General features: G+C 37.9%; 1 protein-coding gene across 1 annotated transcript in view; it reads left to right on the forward strand.

Moving 5' to 3' along the window:
* The first annotated feature begins 4,493 nt into the window (after nucleotides 1-4,493).
* LOC107679902 (SWI/SNF-related matrix-associated actin-dependent regulator of chromatin subfamily A containing DEAD/H box 1A) overlaps nucleotides 4,494-16,159 on the forward strand; it is a 15,574-nt gene continuing 3,908 nt past the window's right edge. Inside the window, exons 1-18 of the mRNA XM_016475625.1 lie at nucleotides 4,494-4,877; nucleotides 5,294-5,393; nucleotides 5,587-5,692; nucleotides 8,121-8,187; nucleotides 8,298-8,371; nucleotides 8,471-8,599; nucleotides 8,681-8,759; nucleotides 8,869-9,344; nucleotides 9,809-10,005; nucleotides 11,227-11,317; nucleotides 11,434-11,533; nucleotides 11,616-11,675; nucleotides 11,872-11,947; nucleotides 12,084-12,219; nucleotides 12,365-12,496; nucleotides 15,206-15,301; nucleotides 15,480-15,597; nucleotides 15,825-15,940. Of these exons, the coding sequence (XP_016331111.1) occupies nucleotides 4,772-4,877; nucleotides 5,294-5,393; nucleotides 5,587-5,692; nucleotides 8,121-8,187; nucleotides 8,298-8,371; nucleotides 8,471-8,599; nucleotides 8,681-8,759; nucleotides 8,869-9,344; nucleotides 9,809-10,005; nucleotides 11,227-11,317; nucleotides 11,434-11,533; nucleotides 11,616-11,675; nucleotides 11,872-11,947; nucleotides 12,084-12,219; nucleotides 12,365-12,496; nucleotides 15,206-15,301; nucleotides 15,480-15,597; nucleotides 15,825-15,940 (2,259 nt within the window). The 5' untranslated portion in view covers nucleotides 4,494-4,771. The remainder of the gene's footprint in view (nucleotides 4,878-5,293; nucleotides 5,394-5,586; nucleotides 5,693-8,120; nucleotides 8,188-8,297; nucleotides 8,372-8,470; nucleotides 8,600-8,680; nucleotides 8,760-8,868; nucleotides 9,345-9,808; nucleotides 10,006-11,226; nucleotides 11,318-11,433; nucleotides 11,534-11,615; nucleotides 11,676-11,871; nucleotides 11,948-12,083; nucleotides 12,220-12,364; nucleotides 12,497-15,205; nucleotides 15,302-15,479; nucleotides 15,598-15,824; nucleotides 15,941-16,159) is intronic.

Consider the following 16,159-nt stretch of genomic DNA (forward strand, 5'->3'; position numbering starts at 1 on the left):
GCAGTCAATGATTATTTTAATTAATACTGAAAAATTTTAGAACACTTTACACTAAGGTTTAATTTGTTAACATTAGTTAATTACATTAGTTAACATGAACTAACAATGAACAATACTTCAACAACATTTATATATTGCTCATTGTTAGTTCATGTTAGGTAATGCATTTACTTATGTTAACAATGGGACCTTTTTGCAAAACAGTTACCAGTAATTTTATGAAATAAAAATAATAATAAAATAATATACAACATATATAATTCCTAATGCATATATGGAATAATATATGACTTATTATTATTTTTTATTATTATAATTTTTTTTATTATTATTATTATTCCACATAGTAGTTGAGAACTGCCTAAATTCTGATCAAAACAGAAAGCATTCTAGCTGTCTGTCACAAATTTCAACACGTATGCAAGATGAGGCGCATGAATTATGTTCATGGTCAGTCTACTTAGTCTGTTATATATGTTGTTATACTGTATATATATATATCGTTATGTGCATCAAAAGAACAATATGATATGACTTGAATAAAATCAAGTGTGTGTCTCTCACCTCTCATTCCTTGGGAATTCCCACAGTATATAAGAAGTGGCGGGACACAAAGAGAAGACACAGCAAGGAGGAGCACATTCTCTTCCCACACTGCCTTTACCCTGGAGATGGTCAGATCCCCCTCACTAACCCCAGCTCCCCCCCTCCTCCCTGCCTTCCCTCCACTTCCATCTTCCTCATTGTACTCTCTGACTTCCCTCCACTTCCATATTCCTCATTGTAGGCTGATTTAATTAAAAATACCCAGCAGCACCACCCTGGACCTCACCCGCCAAGGTGGGACCTCTAGCTGTGTCACAGGGAGACATTGTCATTTACTGCTTGTAGACACACACACACACACACGTTCAAGCTTTCATAGTAGAAGGTAATCCATTCCTGACAAACATGATGCATTGACCTGACAGGATGGCATTTCAAACTTTGCTACTCTATCAAAAAGCACTGTGCTGTTTAGGGGACCCTATCATACAGTATTTAGTGTGGTCAAAGCTTTTTAGAATAAATATTTTAATGAGCCAAGAATGCATGCAGTTTTTAAACCAAAAAATTCAAACTCTTCTCTATAGACAATCAATTTTCTTTCTTAATCAATGCAATGTAATATCAAATTTTCCTTTTTCTACCCATTGATTGTGGTGGCTACCGTACATTATGTCTAAGGCAAGCAGCATCATGTCAACTGTATATGTGTGAGAGTTATCCAAACATAAATCAACATAATTAATCGGCACTTTTCGTCCATCCTAGAATTGTAAGCCTTGTTTGACAGTTCTTGGATAATGTCTAATGAATGTGGAATGAGACAATGGCAATTAATTTTGTGATGATCTTGCCATTTGGAAAGGGCGGGTATTTTGTTTTAGGGGGTGGGAAGGAGCCAAATCGCAGACATGTTGCCACGGTGATAAGGTACTCCCTGCCGCCGTCGGGTCTCATACAAGCAGGGAGCCATGGAGACTGGTGGATAGTGACAGACAAAGTGACAAGTCCACAAGGATGGTAGGTCAATCTTGAGCTCAATTCCTCAAACTTCCATAGGGATGTCAGACACTTAATGTAATGTTAGCACGAATGGTGTCTGGTCTGGTCACTGACTTCCATTCTGTACAGCTTTTGAAAGTGGAAGTTTGAATAAACGTCACTGGCACACACACATTATCACCATCACAACGTTTTAGAGTTTTTCTGAATTGTTAATACACTAAACCCCAATCTCTGAACCAAATTCTCACTAGCTTAAACCAATTTGTCGAATAAAGCACTCTTTCTGCTAAACCTTAAACACGTTCAGGCAGTTAGGCTCTATTTGCAAATCTCATGCACTCTTTTTGCAAAACTCTAAACACATTCTCATTCACTTAAACACTTATCACACTGTGATGCATTTGTGCTGCAAAATGCTAAACACAAGCGGCAAAAGTTAAACACAACTAAAGCCCAGTTGTCATCGTTTACACACAACGATTCAAAATTGTTCACACTTGTTTCTAATGATGTGATCAAACCAACTGTACAAAATATGAGCCAGTTCAGAGTGCACAAGTGGCACAGGTGACTGAATGATGATGATACGAACAATAGATGGAAACAAGCTGAGAAGGAGAGGAGGAAGAGTATATGTAAGAAGTGGAGGAAGAGGATGAGGAGAGAAAGAGTAAGGTTTAGAGAGTGTTATCAAGGCTGGATCTGTCAGACCAGAGCATTTTTCTCTGTAGTGTCTAATGAATGTTCTGTAGTGTTTATTTTATTGACTCGTGTGTGTGTGATCTGAGTGCAGCGTTTGATTTTGAGTGGAAGTGAAATGGTTTTGCAGTGATTGTTTGATTTTAATGGAAGAGTCAGAGTTTTCGTGAATTTAGTTTGAGTTTTGAGAAAATGAGTGATGGTTTCAAGAAATGTGTTTTAGCAATTCAGAAAAACTGTAACACACTTTGTAGTACATTATTTAATGTTGTAACTATCTTTACTTTGCTAATGATGAAATTAAGTTTATGCCATGAGACTGCAGTAAACTAACTGGGGTCCCTGATTCAGTTCCCTGCTGTTTAGGGTCAGGAGTCTGATCAAACTCAATGTCAGTGTGCCCATTGTGTACATGACACTAGTGTAAGTTATAGGAATCTCCATAGTAACGAGGAAAGGGAGACAGAGTGGCGGCATGGAATACTCAGCTCAATTCAGGACTGCATACTGTGTACATGTACTTTTGACATTGATTCTACTGTAGTGTGTGGATAGGTGCCAACTCTTCCTGAAAATACCAATGTTTATCAAGGTAAATAATAATTCCCTCTGTGAGTTCTTGCTAAAAATCTCATATTAACAATTATCAGATAGTCTGTGCCTGCACTGCTGTTCTAAACATTTGTCCAGGTGATTCCAATAACTCAAATCCCAATGTTAAAGTAACCAATTACATTGTGGAAATGCAGAATGAAATATGATCTGACATGATATGACATATGACCTACGTTTGAAATCAGCAAAAAAAAAACAATCTCACAAAAGCTTTGTAAGTGTCTCAGTGACACAGGGGTTTTGAGAACCTGTTGCCAGTCTGTTCAAGGACAGAAACAGACTCAGTGTCGCCCCTTTACAGATAGGCAAGAGATTTAACTGCAGCTTTGTAATACAAGTGTGTCACCTAGTGGATGGGTGGAGTGATTATGTTAATTTAAAATTCATCCCATGTGCAATGTCAAAATGTAATTGTAAAATAATCTATCTATCTGTCTATCTGTCTATCTATCTATCTGTCTGTCTGTCTGTCTGTCTGTCTGTCTGTCTGTCTGCCTGTCTGCCTGCCTGCCTGCCTGCCTGCCTGCCTGCCTGTCTATCTATCTATAGGGGGCAGTTGTGGCCTAATGGTTAGAGAGTCTAACTTGTAACCCACTGCTGTGTGTGTGTGTGTGTGTGTGTGTGTGTGTGTGTGTGTGTACATGTTTTTCTATCCCGGTGGAGACTTAAATCTGAATACACACTGACTCATGGGGACTCGTGTCACCATGGGGACCTAAACTGAGTATGTCCCCATGGGGAAACAAGCTTATAAATCATATAGAATGAGTTTTTTTTGAGAATGTAAAAGTACAAAGAAAGTTTTCTGTGAGGGGCAGGTTTAGGTGTAGGACGATAGAATATACGGTTTGTACAGTATAAAAACCATTACACCTATGTGAAAAATGATTAAATCCATCATAAACTATACATAAAAATCAATGTAATTGTGGTCTCCACAGGTACAAAAGCTTATAAATCATACAGAATTAATTTTTTGAAAATCTAAAAATGCAAAAAGTTTCCTGTGAGGGGTAGGTTTAGGGGTAGGGTTGGTGTAGGGCAATAGAATATACAGTTTGTACAGTATAAAAACCATTACGCCTATGGAGAGTGTGTGTGTGTGTTCACACATATCTATCTATCTATCTATCTATCTATCTATTCTTAAAATTACTGCTGTTCATCAAGGTAATTAACTCCCTCAGTCACCATTAATCTTACTGAAAAGCTAGCATATTGTTAAAAAATCTATATATTAAGAACGATCAGATAGCCTATGTGAATGCACTGCTGTAGCCTTTGAAACACTTCTCCAGATGATTTTAATAAATTCTTTCAAAAGTATTCTAAAAGTTTTGATGACGTCTTTTAATCTTTTTGCATTTACAGACTATAACTATAACATCTAAATTTACAGACTCTATCTAACGTTACCTATCTAGAATACACTTTGACATTTATTTAGTATTTAGCTTTCCTCATTTATACACTTTTATATAGTATACACATTAGTATATTTTATATACTTCTTCCTTTCTATTTTAAATAATTGTACCTGTAAAATGGTGAAGTTTAATATTTATAAAATCCTGACCGGCAATTTAAAGGGAAAAAGCCGCTGTGTTGTTATTGGCTCAAAAGCGGAAATGACGCATTGCCAGTCGGTGGCGGGAACGTGTTATGTGCAGTATTCAGAAATGACCGCTGTCTTTAAAGATAAAGAATTTAAACCTTAAATATTTAATTGAATTAATAGTCGAGTCACTTACGCAGTTCAGTGTTGTATTTATATCATATATCGATGGGGTTATGATGCTGTCCTGAAGTATTTATTATCGAACACAATCAAGTGCTCGAGCATCACCGGCCGATGTAAGACCGCGCGAGACAGAGGATTCTCATAAAAGAAAATATTGTTATTAAAATGAGCTTTTTCAACCTAGACCGGTTCCGTTTCCAAAGGGACAACGCAGCCGACAGTCACTGTAAATCGTCGGACGGATCCAACTCCGATAAGGAAAATCAACGTGGTAAGAAAAAAACTACCATTTCCCAGCCGGGGCTTTGTTCAGCGTTCATGATGGATGTTTCTCAGAATCTAGTGAGCTTTCTACCTAGACAGCGTGCCGGGTGCCGTAAACGCATTTTTTTTTTATCTGTGATTGTTGATAAGAGATGGAATGCTAGTGTGTATTGTACTGTATCAGTAATGTTAAGCCCATTACCAGGTTCTCAGTGTAGGTGGCCAGTGGGAAGATATTTCTCTTCTCTTCTCTGTTATGGGGTTGACGCTGATTCTCGAAATAACCTGCTCTCTGTTTTTGTTTACCAGTATATCAGACCCCATTTACAACATACTAGTAGTATTTGTCATGTTATAAAGATGCAGTCACAAGATATTGTCTGCCAAAATGTCTTGATTCAGTATTGAATTTTCTGTTTCCAGCCCACCAAAGAAAGACAGATGGTCGATGTGCATCAGGCAAGGCATCAAGACATGCATTAGAGGATGTTTCTACCGATGACAAAATTGTCAGGACGGGCAAGTAAGCGAGACTATGGGTTTATCAGAAGTGAATCTGCAGCATGTCTTCTCTTGGACACATTTGCTACTCCACACATTTTCTTTAGATATCAAGCTTACTGATTACATTATGAGAGTTCATTGCAAATATGAATGTTCACATTTAAACACACTCTCTAGTCTGTATCTAGTGATAGCATACAGTTATTTAACAGGGATACAACATCAGTGACCAAGCACCAGATAAGCAAGGATATGGAGGACAAAATCAACAAACTAATAGAGATGTTCCCTCAGAAGAGCAAGAAAGATCTATTTGAGGTAATGAGTTTCTCATTGATGTAACATCAATACTTAAAGCAGGTGAACTAGAGGTATGTGATATAACTATTTTTGATCGTGGATGATTAAAATGTCTCCACAATCTGCTTTTGAAGAAATAGCGTATTATCGTGCTACAGTGCACATTCTATCAGTTGCTGTTCTGGCGCTGCCATCTCAATACTGTGCAACGCGACATACATTCACATCAAATGTTAACTCAGCAGTCGAGTTACGCTCACGGGACACTGCACTTTGCAATCACAAAAGTACACTATTTCTTATGTATATAGAAATGCACACACATGCATGTATATATTTAAGAAAAATGTTTTGTTTATATATAAAATACTTGTATTTATATATAATATAAATTATATATGAATGAATATATATGTATGTATGTGTATTTATATATACATAATAAATATACACAGTACATACACATTATTGTAAACAAAAACGTTCGTTTTGGATGCGATTAATCGTTTGACAGCACTAGTTAATATGGTCAAATACACAAGGTTTACATATAAACACAGTTGGTTATGTCTAAAGTGAAAGTAAACAGTCGAGAGAAAAACAGATATTTGCCTGTATATTAGATGCGTGCAGGTCTTAAAGCAACAGCAGACTAATTGTAGCAAACATGCTGCCGCTTGTCATTAAAGGGATAGTTCAACCAAAAATTTAAATTCTTTCAATATTTACTCACTCTCATGTTGTCCCAAACTTGTATTAATTTCTTTCTTGTGCTCAACACAAAAGTTGATATTTTAAATGGTGACATATCATGAAAATCTGACTTTTCCAGGTTTTAAGTGCTATAATCAGGTCCCTGGTGCATCTACCAACCAAGGAACGTGGAAAAGATTAACCCAATCACTTTGTTTTGGTAAGCCTTTTTCTGCAAGCGTCTGAGAAAACGAATGCGTCTGATTTCGCTCCCTTGGTGACGTCGCAAAGGGATCTCATTATAATATTACCGCCCCTTAATCTGTAAAATTCCACTCAAGGCACCGTCATTTTGAGTTTTCGCAAGCGACAACTGTGAACCATCTCTAATGCCATGGCGAAAGTTTGAGCAAAACATGCTAACTGTTCTGTCTTTGGCTGCACAGACGAGCACAGAACACTATTTAGAGTCCCAGCCTCAGAGGAGACAAGAGAGCGGTGGATTTATTGATTTATTTTGGCTACTGCATATTGCTGCTGCCACATATATTTAAAATAAACAAGCAATTTATTTCCCAGCTGTTTACTTTCACTGGCATAACCGACTGTTTTTGTAACTCATGTGTAAATGTGTAAACTCATGTGTTTTAACGTAAACTTGTGTGTGAATGAGAACTTAGTTTAGTACTCGCATGCTGTGACAGCAGCTTTCTGTCCATGTGCTTCGGATGTGTGCACTCAGAAAACCGTATATCAGAAGTTTAAACTAATATGGTTTAAAACGCATGATTTCAGCGCGATAAACATGATAATCAGAACCAAAACAGATGTTTTTAGCAGATACAGCTGTGAAGGCGCAGCTCTATTCTGGAAAAGGGGGCGGGGAGCAGCAGCTCGTTTGCATTTAAAGACACAGGCCCGAAAAACGGCTTGTTTCTGCTTCCACTCAAAATAGGCATTTTCAGAATTATGTAATAAATGATCTGTGGAGTATTTTGAGCTGAAACTTCAGACACATTCTGGGGACACCAGAGACTTGTATTACATATTGTAAAAAGGGGCATAATATGTCACCTTTAAAGAATGTGAGTTACCAACAGTTGCTGGTCCCCATTGACTTTGATAGTAGGGAAAAAATATTGAGACCCTGGGGACCAGCAACTGTTTGGTTACCCACATTCGTCAATATAACTTTTGTTCAACAGAAGAAAGAAACTCGTTCATGTTTAAAACAACTTGAGAGCGAGTAAATGATGACAGAATTTTCATTTTTGGTTGCACTGTCCCGTTAATGTTAATAAAACATAAAAACAGAGAAAAATCACTCGCTGCTCTTGACTGAAGAACTTAAATACAGTTGCTTTAATAAGAGTCAATGTATAATTTATACAGTGAAGTGTTTTTTTTATATATTTTTTTATCAAATTTCTTGAATGTTACTGCTAAATACGCCTACTCTACCTGAAAAATAAAGCAGATTTTTATCTTCACCCACTTTGTCCTAAATATCTGTCATTCTTTTTTTATTTGATATTTTGCTACCTTAATAAGGCTTTGATTTTAAAATCGGGAAATTAGTTGGGCTGTACTGCTCATACAAGTTGCAAAATAGTAAAACCATCATGACAAAGAATCGTGATAGAATTGTGATTTTCTTGAAAAAAAATTGTGATATGATACGTTTGCCATATCGCCCACCCCTAAGGTGAACGTTGTAGATTTTATGCTCTTGTGTTACTTTATATTGTGACAGGTAGTTGAAAGCACCAGCACGCTGGAGGGAGCTATAGCACATTGTTTGATGGTTTATGGAGATGACGGTAAGGCTGTTTTTATTATTTGCAATTCTCATAGGTCAATCACAGCGTGAACATTTTTGCATACAATATTATAACTTATAATTCAAATCAAAACTGTTTTATATATGCAGATTCAGGCAGACAGAAAGGCAAAGCGAGATATAAAGATGATAACAATCAGCCAACGAAGAGGAGAAAAATTGTGGTGAGGGATCCATTTGAATCAAAGTTTTTAGACCCAACATCTTTCCCATGGCCTTAATGTGGTGAACTCCTTTTTAAATGGCTGTTGATTGTGATTTAGCGTTCAGCTTCGGAATCTGAGGATGAGGAAGAAGATTCTGATGATGAGGAGAGTCAAGAGCCAAGCAGAGAGAGGCAGGAGGCTCTGTTGAAGAAGCTGAAAAAGAAACTGCCTGATATTGAAAAAGAGGTAGGCTAGAGGTTGAAATCTATACTGATGCAAGAGTACTGGGATATTCTGGAGAGTCTGTGTCTTCAATTTCTCTAACAGGTCTTGAGGGATGTCCTGAGAGAGCATGACTGGGACTATGAGAATGCCTTGGGATCACTGCTTGTGTTTTCATCAACAGGTGATTATTACTGCATTTCAGCTACAGTTGAAGATTTAGTCCAAATAGAAATTTTAAGGTGAGAATGATCTGATTTAAAGCCATCTATGCCTTATCACTTTAAATTCAGGTTCAAGTTCACCAGAGGATCAGAGAAAGCAAAAGTCGAAATCATCTCACTCCAGGGGAAAAAAGGACAAGAGCTCACAAAAGCCTGACAGCTCGTCTAGTCTGTCAAGATGGCTGACAGCGGTACCGTCTCCTGTGCCAAAAGTTTCTAGTGTGTCTACTCCAAAAACACAAAAATCAGCAGTCAGCAAAATCATGACCAAAAACACATCCTTTAAGCGGAAGAGGGGCGATGAATTGCTGTTAAATTATGTCAGTGCCTCTGAGGATGAAGAGGAGATTGACAGTGATGTTGAGAGTATCTCTGATGATCTGGACTCAGAGGATGAGGACAGCATCTCTGGCAATCTCAAGGACAAGATCATTCAGTTTCTCCAAGAGGCTTCCCTAGATGAGCTGGCTCTAATATCTGGCTGCTCAATCAAAAAAGCCCAGAAGATCATTTCGCTGAGGCCTTTCAACACTTGGAAAGATGTGGTAAGAATCTTATGTGTGCAATCTGCACTGCCATGTTAATTGTCACTCTGAATTATGTTATTGTGGTTGAATGACTCTTGAAGTGCTCAGAGGGGATTAGTTCTTTTGGCTGTGAAGGCAGTGATTCATATTTGTCAGGTTTGTATTCATGCCCACTGATGGGTTTTATCTAATTGTTTAAATGAGGTGTTAAAATCTGTCACACTATTTTGAAATGTTTTGGTAACAAAATGGGGATATTCCAAACCATTCTATGCACTGAATTCAGTGCCATTAGTTATCGGTAGACAAGACAGGTGAACCATACTGGTGGAAAGGCTTTGTCTGACGTGGCAACTCCCGATTGGGAAAAACAAACAAAAAGTATGTTAGCAAGCCCTAATTGGTACAGAACTGTACTATTTAGCTACATTAACCATTCGGCCCATGGTGGAAAAGCGCTAATTTTGTTCCTTTTCTTTCAGAAAGAGCAGTTCTATAAGGATAATGGCCTGTCTATAGAGCTGGTACATGGCTGCAAGGTCGTGCTTAAGGAGAGGCAGGTGGTTAGAGACCTTATGGGAAGATGTGAGAAGATTGCACAGAAAATGACTAAAGATGTTACCCAGGTCATAGAAGCAGGCATGGGTTCCATCAAGCAACCCAAAGTCCTGAACCGCAAGTGAGTTTATCTATTCTCATTATACACACCTGGGATGTCAGGTTATGCAGACCTGCCAACCTGTACGCATTTTGACCTCAAAGTACGCTGGTACGATTTGTCACTCTAAACTACGCAAAAATCTAGTGACGCCTCTGTCCACGTGCAGTATTCAAAACAAGCAACAGAAAAAGATGAAGAGTTCAACCAGTCAGAGCGTTTTTTTTTGTTTGTTTTTTTGCATTTAAATAATTTCTGCGTTTTATTTCTCTCCTAGTAGCCTATAGTTTATAGTTTCAGTTCAAAGCGGCTCGCGCTCGCCCCGTCAGATGCTCTGACAGAAAGGCTGTGTGTGAGGCTGACAGAGACGTGCTGTTTAATGTGTTTGAGATGTGCTGTTTTCCTTACTGCATAACTTACATTTCACAGGTATATTCTCCATCTGTAAATGTTAAAAAAGCCATGGAAATATTTCCATTTTGCTGTCAGAAGTGCATGAGCTTTTGCTTTGCGATTCTCCGCTAAACTCCACAGACTTCATTTAGAACGAGCGTGCTAAACAGACAGAGCTCAATGAAATAGGAGCGCAATAACTCTGACTAAAATATACATTTTGCTGAAATATTTGTAGTTGGACAATAAATGTGACACATGTAGAATTTTAAACCTACAAGTAAGTGTATTTGTATGATAGCACTAACTGTAAAGTGTAATGGGGTAATAAAAATAGCCTTTATACTCAATTAGTCTGTGCTTTTTATTATTTTCATTTTTAGTTTAGTAACTTTAAGTTCTGCTTTAAAAGGATTATTTTTGTTTTTAGATTACAATGTTACAATGTAATGTAATTTTAACCCTTTTATGCACATAATATATGCCTACATGCTTACATTCACTTTATTTGTTTAATCCAAATACAAAATACCGAGATATATAGGCTACCATATACTGCAAATCAGCCAAAAAATACAGAGATATGAATTTTTGCTCATATCGCCCAGCCCTATACAGAAGTGTACTGGAGTTTTAATTAAAGTGTACTAGAGTGTTTTTTTTTTTCTTCTTTTTTAAATTGCATTAAAAAAATAACTAAATAGCAAAAATTAACTAAACCGTTACGGTTTACCCCCACTTCACCCCCCGCCCACCATGCTGATGGTACTCAAAAAAAAATGTCCAAGGTTGGCAGGTCTGGGTTATGCAATTTTTTTTTTTTTACTTCTTGTTTTTGACTTCTTTAAGTTTCAAACTCCAGCCATATCAGCTGATCGGCTTGAAATGGCTGATTCTTCTACACCAGCACAAGCTGAGTGGCATCCTGGCAGATGAAATGGTGAGTCACTGTCATACTGATTTCAAAGGCATGAAATCCAAGAAGGTTTCTGATTCCTTTTAAGCAAAGGACTATTATCACGGATATTGTTTATAAGTGATTTGATCTTTCCACAGGGGCTGGGTAAAACTATTCAGGCCATCTCATTCCTGGCTCATTTGTATGAAAATGGAATCAAGGGCCCTCATCTTATTACCGTACCCTCGTCCACACTGGGTAAGAGACTTATTTCAGTGGGATTGTAGCATATAAACTTGTCCCTATATTGTTGCTTGATTATTCATTTCTCTCTTCGCAGATAACTGGGTTCGTGAGCTGGGTCTTTGGTGTCCCAGTCTTAAAGTTCTTATTTACTATGGTGAGTTAGTTTTCAGGCAAGCACATTATGCTCTAAAAATACAATTTTTTGTTTTGTAAAACGAATTTGAAAGATTAAATTAGATTTTGAATCCCAGGTTTTCAGTGTGGTCTCAGAACCCAGTGCAAAATAATACATATTAATACAGAATCCTTTTTTTCCCCCTCTCTCTATTCTTTTGTGTTTATACTTGTAGGGTCTGTGGAAGATCGCAGATACTTGCGACAAGACATCCTCAGTGGCTTAGTTGAATTCAACATCATAGTATCCACGTAAGTATAAGATGGCTCACCATATTGTTTTACAGTACTTTTATATTGTTGCCCTGACTATGTATTTATGTAAGTCACTTGCATTCAGTGGTGTTAACACTTGCCTGTTCATCCTTTCTTCTTTCATCTGTATTAGTTACAATCTCACAATAGGGAATGACCATGACCGCAGTCTGTTCCGCAAGCTGAGGCTGAAGTATGCAGTGTTTGATGAGGGCCACATGCTGAAAAATATGAACTCTCAACGCTACCGCCACCTCATGGCCATCAATGTCAGTACACATGTATCATAAACATTGTAAATATGATTTAAAGAAATGCTGTTCACTGCCATTTTTCTCTTTTGGGCTAGTTTGGGAAGTGCTTAATGAAGAGAAGGGTAGTAAAGTTGTACTCATCTATACCTGTTGTCTACAGGCTGAGCACAGATTGCTGCTGACAGGAACGCCTTTACAGAACAACCTGCTGGAGCTCATGTCCCTCCTGAACTTCATCATGCCCTCCATGTTCTCCAGCAGCACCTCACAGATCTCCAAAATGTTCTCTACGGTACAGACTAGGGATGTCAATTTTCGATCGTTCAAATGATCAATCGCCGTTTAAATTAGCGATCAATTAATCGTTAACCTTAATACTGCAAAGTGCCTCTATTGCAGTGGCATATAGTCACCGGTATGACAGGATGTGCAAATGCCACTCAAGTACTCAAGCCAGCTTCCTCACCCAAATGAAAGGGTTTTTTAGTCTAAATAAAAGGCTAGTAGTAGGATTGTAAAATGAATAGATGTGATTATCATTGGATAAAATAAAGAGAGCGCGCCATAGTTATGTTTGGGATAATTTTACTTTAAATGCAGGCTATTGTTGGCTGTTTCATATAGGGGTGCTCCGATTGAACGGCTACCGATCACTATCGGCCGATAATCGCTTTGGGATGATTGATCGGCGGTCTCTAAAAAGGCCGATCTCAAAAAAAACGATCTCAAGCTGATGACGCGCCTGCCGTGAGAGGTTTGGCATGACATGCAGCTGTTCCGTCTCAGTCTCTGTCCGGCCCGGGTGAAATAATTATAATGCTGTAGGTGAGGTACTCACTTTCATATTTCTTAATTAACTTATAAAGTAATTTGAAAACCTTGTGTGAGATGTAATTTAACAAACGGCATGAGTCAATCACTGCGCGCGCTCTCTCTCAAAATACGCAAATGTCTTCAAATCACCACATCTCGTCTGTCTATAAGCGAGCTGCACAGTTGACACAGGAATTGTCACTTGCACAATCGAGGCAGTGCCACATCGTCACTAAAGTTTATAAATTGCATAACTTTTTTAATTCTTGCCAGTGTTTAACCATTCAGCGCTTGCGTGCTCTCCTGGAGACCGTGCACTCATGCACACTTGCAGCGCACACACATAATACCAGATTCACATTACTCCGTTTGCAGTGCGAATGTGGCGTGTATTTTTTCTGCGCTCATGCTAACGGATTAATAAAGCGTGCACACTGCACACTGTTGCTGTCCGGCAGTGCGTTCGAGTAGCGGTGCGTCTGCAGCAGTGTAGAGATTGTTTCTGCACCGAGTATAATTTTGCTCCGCTGCAAGCGCTGAATTAAAGTAACAGTGCATTTTTTTGCAGTAAAAATGAACATGGCTTGACACGAAAATTTAGTAATTACACCATAAATGCATATTATTAAAGTCTACTGTTTCACAGTCAACACATATGGCTTTTTGGCTAGGTTTAAATGAAAAGAGCACTTTTAGATAAACAAGGCAATAATAGATGGCACTCGTGGAGGTAGGAAAACAAAGTTCCTTGTAATAAAGATTTCAATGCAAAAGGAAAGGCAGTAGAGCTGACTATTTCTGTCAATGGTAAGCTTGTGATAACGTAAGAAAAGTAGTTTAAATGTTTTGCCACTTGCTTGAGCAACTTAATATATAAGTAAATGCAAAAGTAAAAAGCATTGAATAATGTGTTGTTTATATTTATTGTTTAAACATGTCTGTAAAAGATTTATTTTTACATGTTTATTTTTACAGTATTGCTGTACTGTGTAAAAAAAGAATTGCAATTGCTTTCAGTGACTGTTTGGATTTGAAATCAAAATAATGGATAAATGTTGTGTTTGTGGTAAACAGCCACGGATCAGTAGCGGACTCCTGTGTGAAAGCACAGTCCGTGCTGCTTCCCTTCTCACAAGAGTCACCTAAGAGGGGAATTCCCCCCATTTTCAAAAATGAAATTCAGTCCCTGAATAAATGTCTAAAAATCCTGATTGGAGTATCACTATAAATAGTTATAAATGATAAAAACAAGGCTTTAAAAAGATTGGGATCGGTATCGGCAGACACTGCTTTGTGCGATCGGTGATCGGCCTCAAAAGTCCTGATCGGAGCACCCCTAGTTTCATATCCTGTCACAGAGACCACTGAATGCGCCTTTTTAAATGGTTTCATGGTGCTCCATTGTATTTTAAAACACAATCGCAATGTTTGCTATTGACATTATCGCCATTTAAAATAAAATGATCCCAAACGTAACTACGGCAAAACACACTTGCTCATATGAACATTTTTTTGGCCACAAATTAAGTTGTAGGAACGAATTAACAAGTTGTAGGAATGAATTTTATATGTATATTAAATTAGATTTTCTGACCATTTACAAACGGTGTCATTTGTTTCGGAATATTGGGAGAAAACCTGAAGATATGAGAAGAGACGGGCTCTGTCCTGCTCGTGTCCCACAGTCCTGTCAATGCGCAGAGCCCGATATGAAACAATAACCGGGGGAAATTATAATTAAACATGACTTAGTTACTACATTTCTATTCCATTCCATGTTAAAGGACTTTGGTGTTTCTATTTTAATGTACTGTTAAAGTTTGGATCACATTAAAAGTGTAATTTGTACATTAGTGAATTATTTGCGCAAAACACCCAGCTCCGTCCCCGTCACTGCTGCTTCTTCATGTCTGCTGCACGTGTTTTGCGCATGAGCCGCACACACCCCAAAACTAAATTGCTTAATCGACCATCAATAGCTTTAATCGGTTACATCTCTTATTGACAATTAATCGATCGTCGATTAATCGTTGACATCCCTAGTACAGACAGTGCGCAGATTACGTCTAATTATAATACTATATGTGCCATCTTTCAGAAATGTATCTAAATGTTATCCATTTTAAGGACACAATAATCATTATAGACAGAATGCCATCTCACTTTCTGCACATATGCTTGGTTTCAGAGGTCATCAGAGGAAGAAAGCAGTTTTCATAAGAAAAGAATTGCACAGGCCAAACTTATCATGAAGCCATTCATTCTGAGACGAGTCAAGAGTGAGGTAGACACTTTTTTTCACTGTGATTATGATCTGATCAAATTCATTATTGAGAAAATCTCACAGAAATAGTGATCCATCAAAGTAAATTTATCTACATCATTCCTCTGTACTGAAAATTACTATATGTCCAATATATCTTTTTCCCACCCTGATTGTGACTTTGCAAATGTCATTCTAGGTGTTGAAACAGCTTCCACCAAAAGTGGAGAGTATTGAAATGTGTCCCATGAGTGACGCCCAGCAGAAGCTGTATGACAAACTTTTCAAAAGACTAAAGACGACTCCGAATGGAGACAGTATGTGCTATTCATTTTTATATGCTAATGTGCTGTCTAGGAGTATTGCACTCTGTGTTTTTGTTTGCCTATATTGTATTCAGATTTATCTGAGAAATTATACAGGGGCTGTCAAAAAAATGTTCCTTCTAAGCTGGAGGATCTGAAAAACAAAGTGGGAATGTTGAAAACCATTTTTCTAACTCCGATCGTCTGTCCCACAATTCCTATCTTCTCTTTGTCCTCAGAGCGGGAGCTTTGCAATGTGATGATGCAGCTGAGAAAGATGGCTAATCATCCATTGCTGCACCACCAGTACTACACCAGTGACAAATTGGCTGCCATGAGTAAAGCCATGCTTAAGGTGAGAATTGGGAGAGTAATGTGTAAAAGAGGCTGAATAATAAAGATTGAATTGTGCATTTAAAAACAAAATTGTTTATCATGAATCCAGCCCTGGGAACTTATTTGTTCCAAAAATGAAAGTGAAATGTACTCGCCCTTAAATTGTTCCAAACATGAGTTTCTTTTCCTCTGCTGAACACAGAAGAATAGTTTTTGAAGAATTCTTCAAAATACCCCC

Source organism: Sinocyclocheilus anshuiensis, unplaced genomic scaffold (genome assembly GCF_001515605.1).
Source record: "Sinocyclocheilus anshuiensis isolate Anshui unplaced genomic scaffold, SAMN03320099.WGS_v1.1 scaffold13, whole genome shotgun sequence".
In the NCBI taxonomy this organism is placed as follows: domain Eukaryota; kingdom Metazoa; phylum Chordata; class Actinopteri; order Cypriniformes; family Cyprinidae; genus Sinocyclocheilus; species Sinocyclocheilus anshuiensis.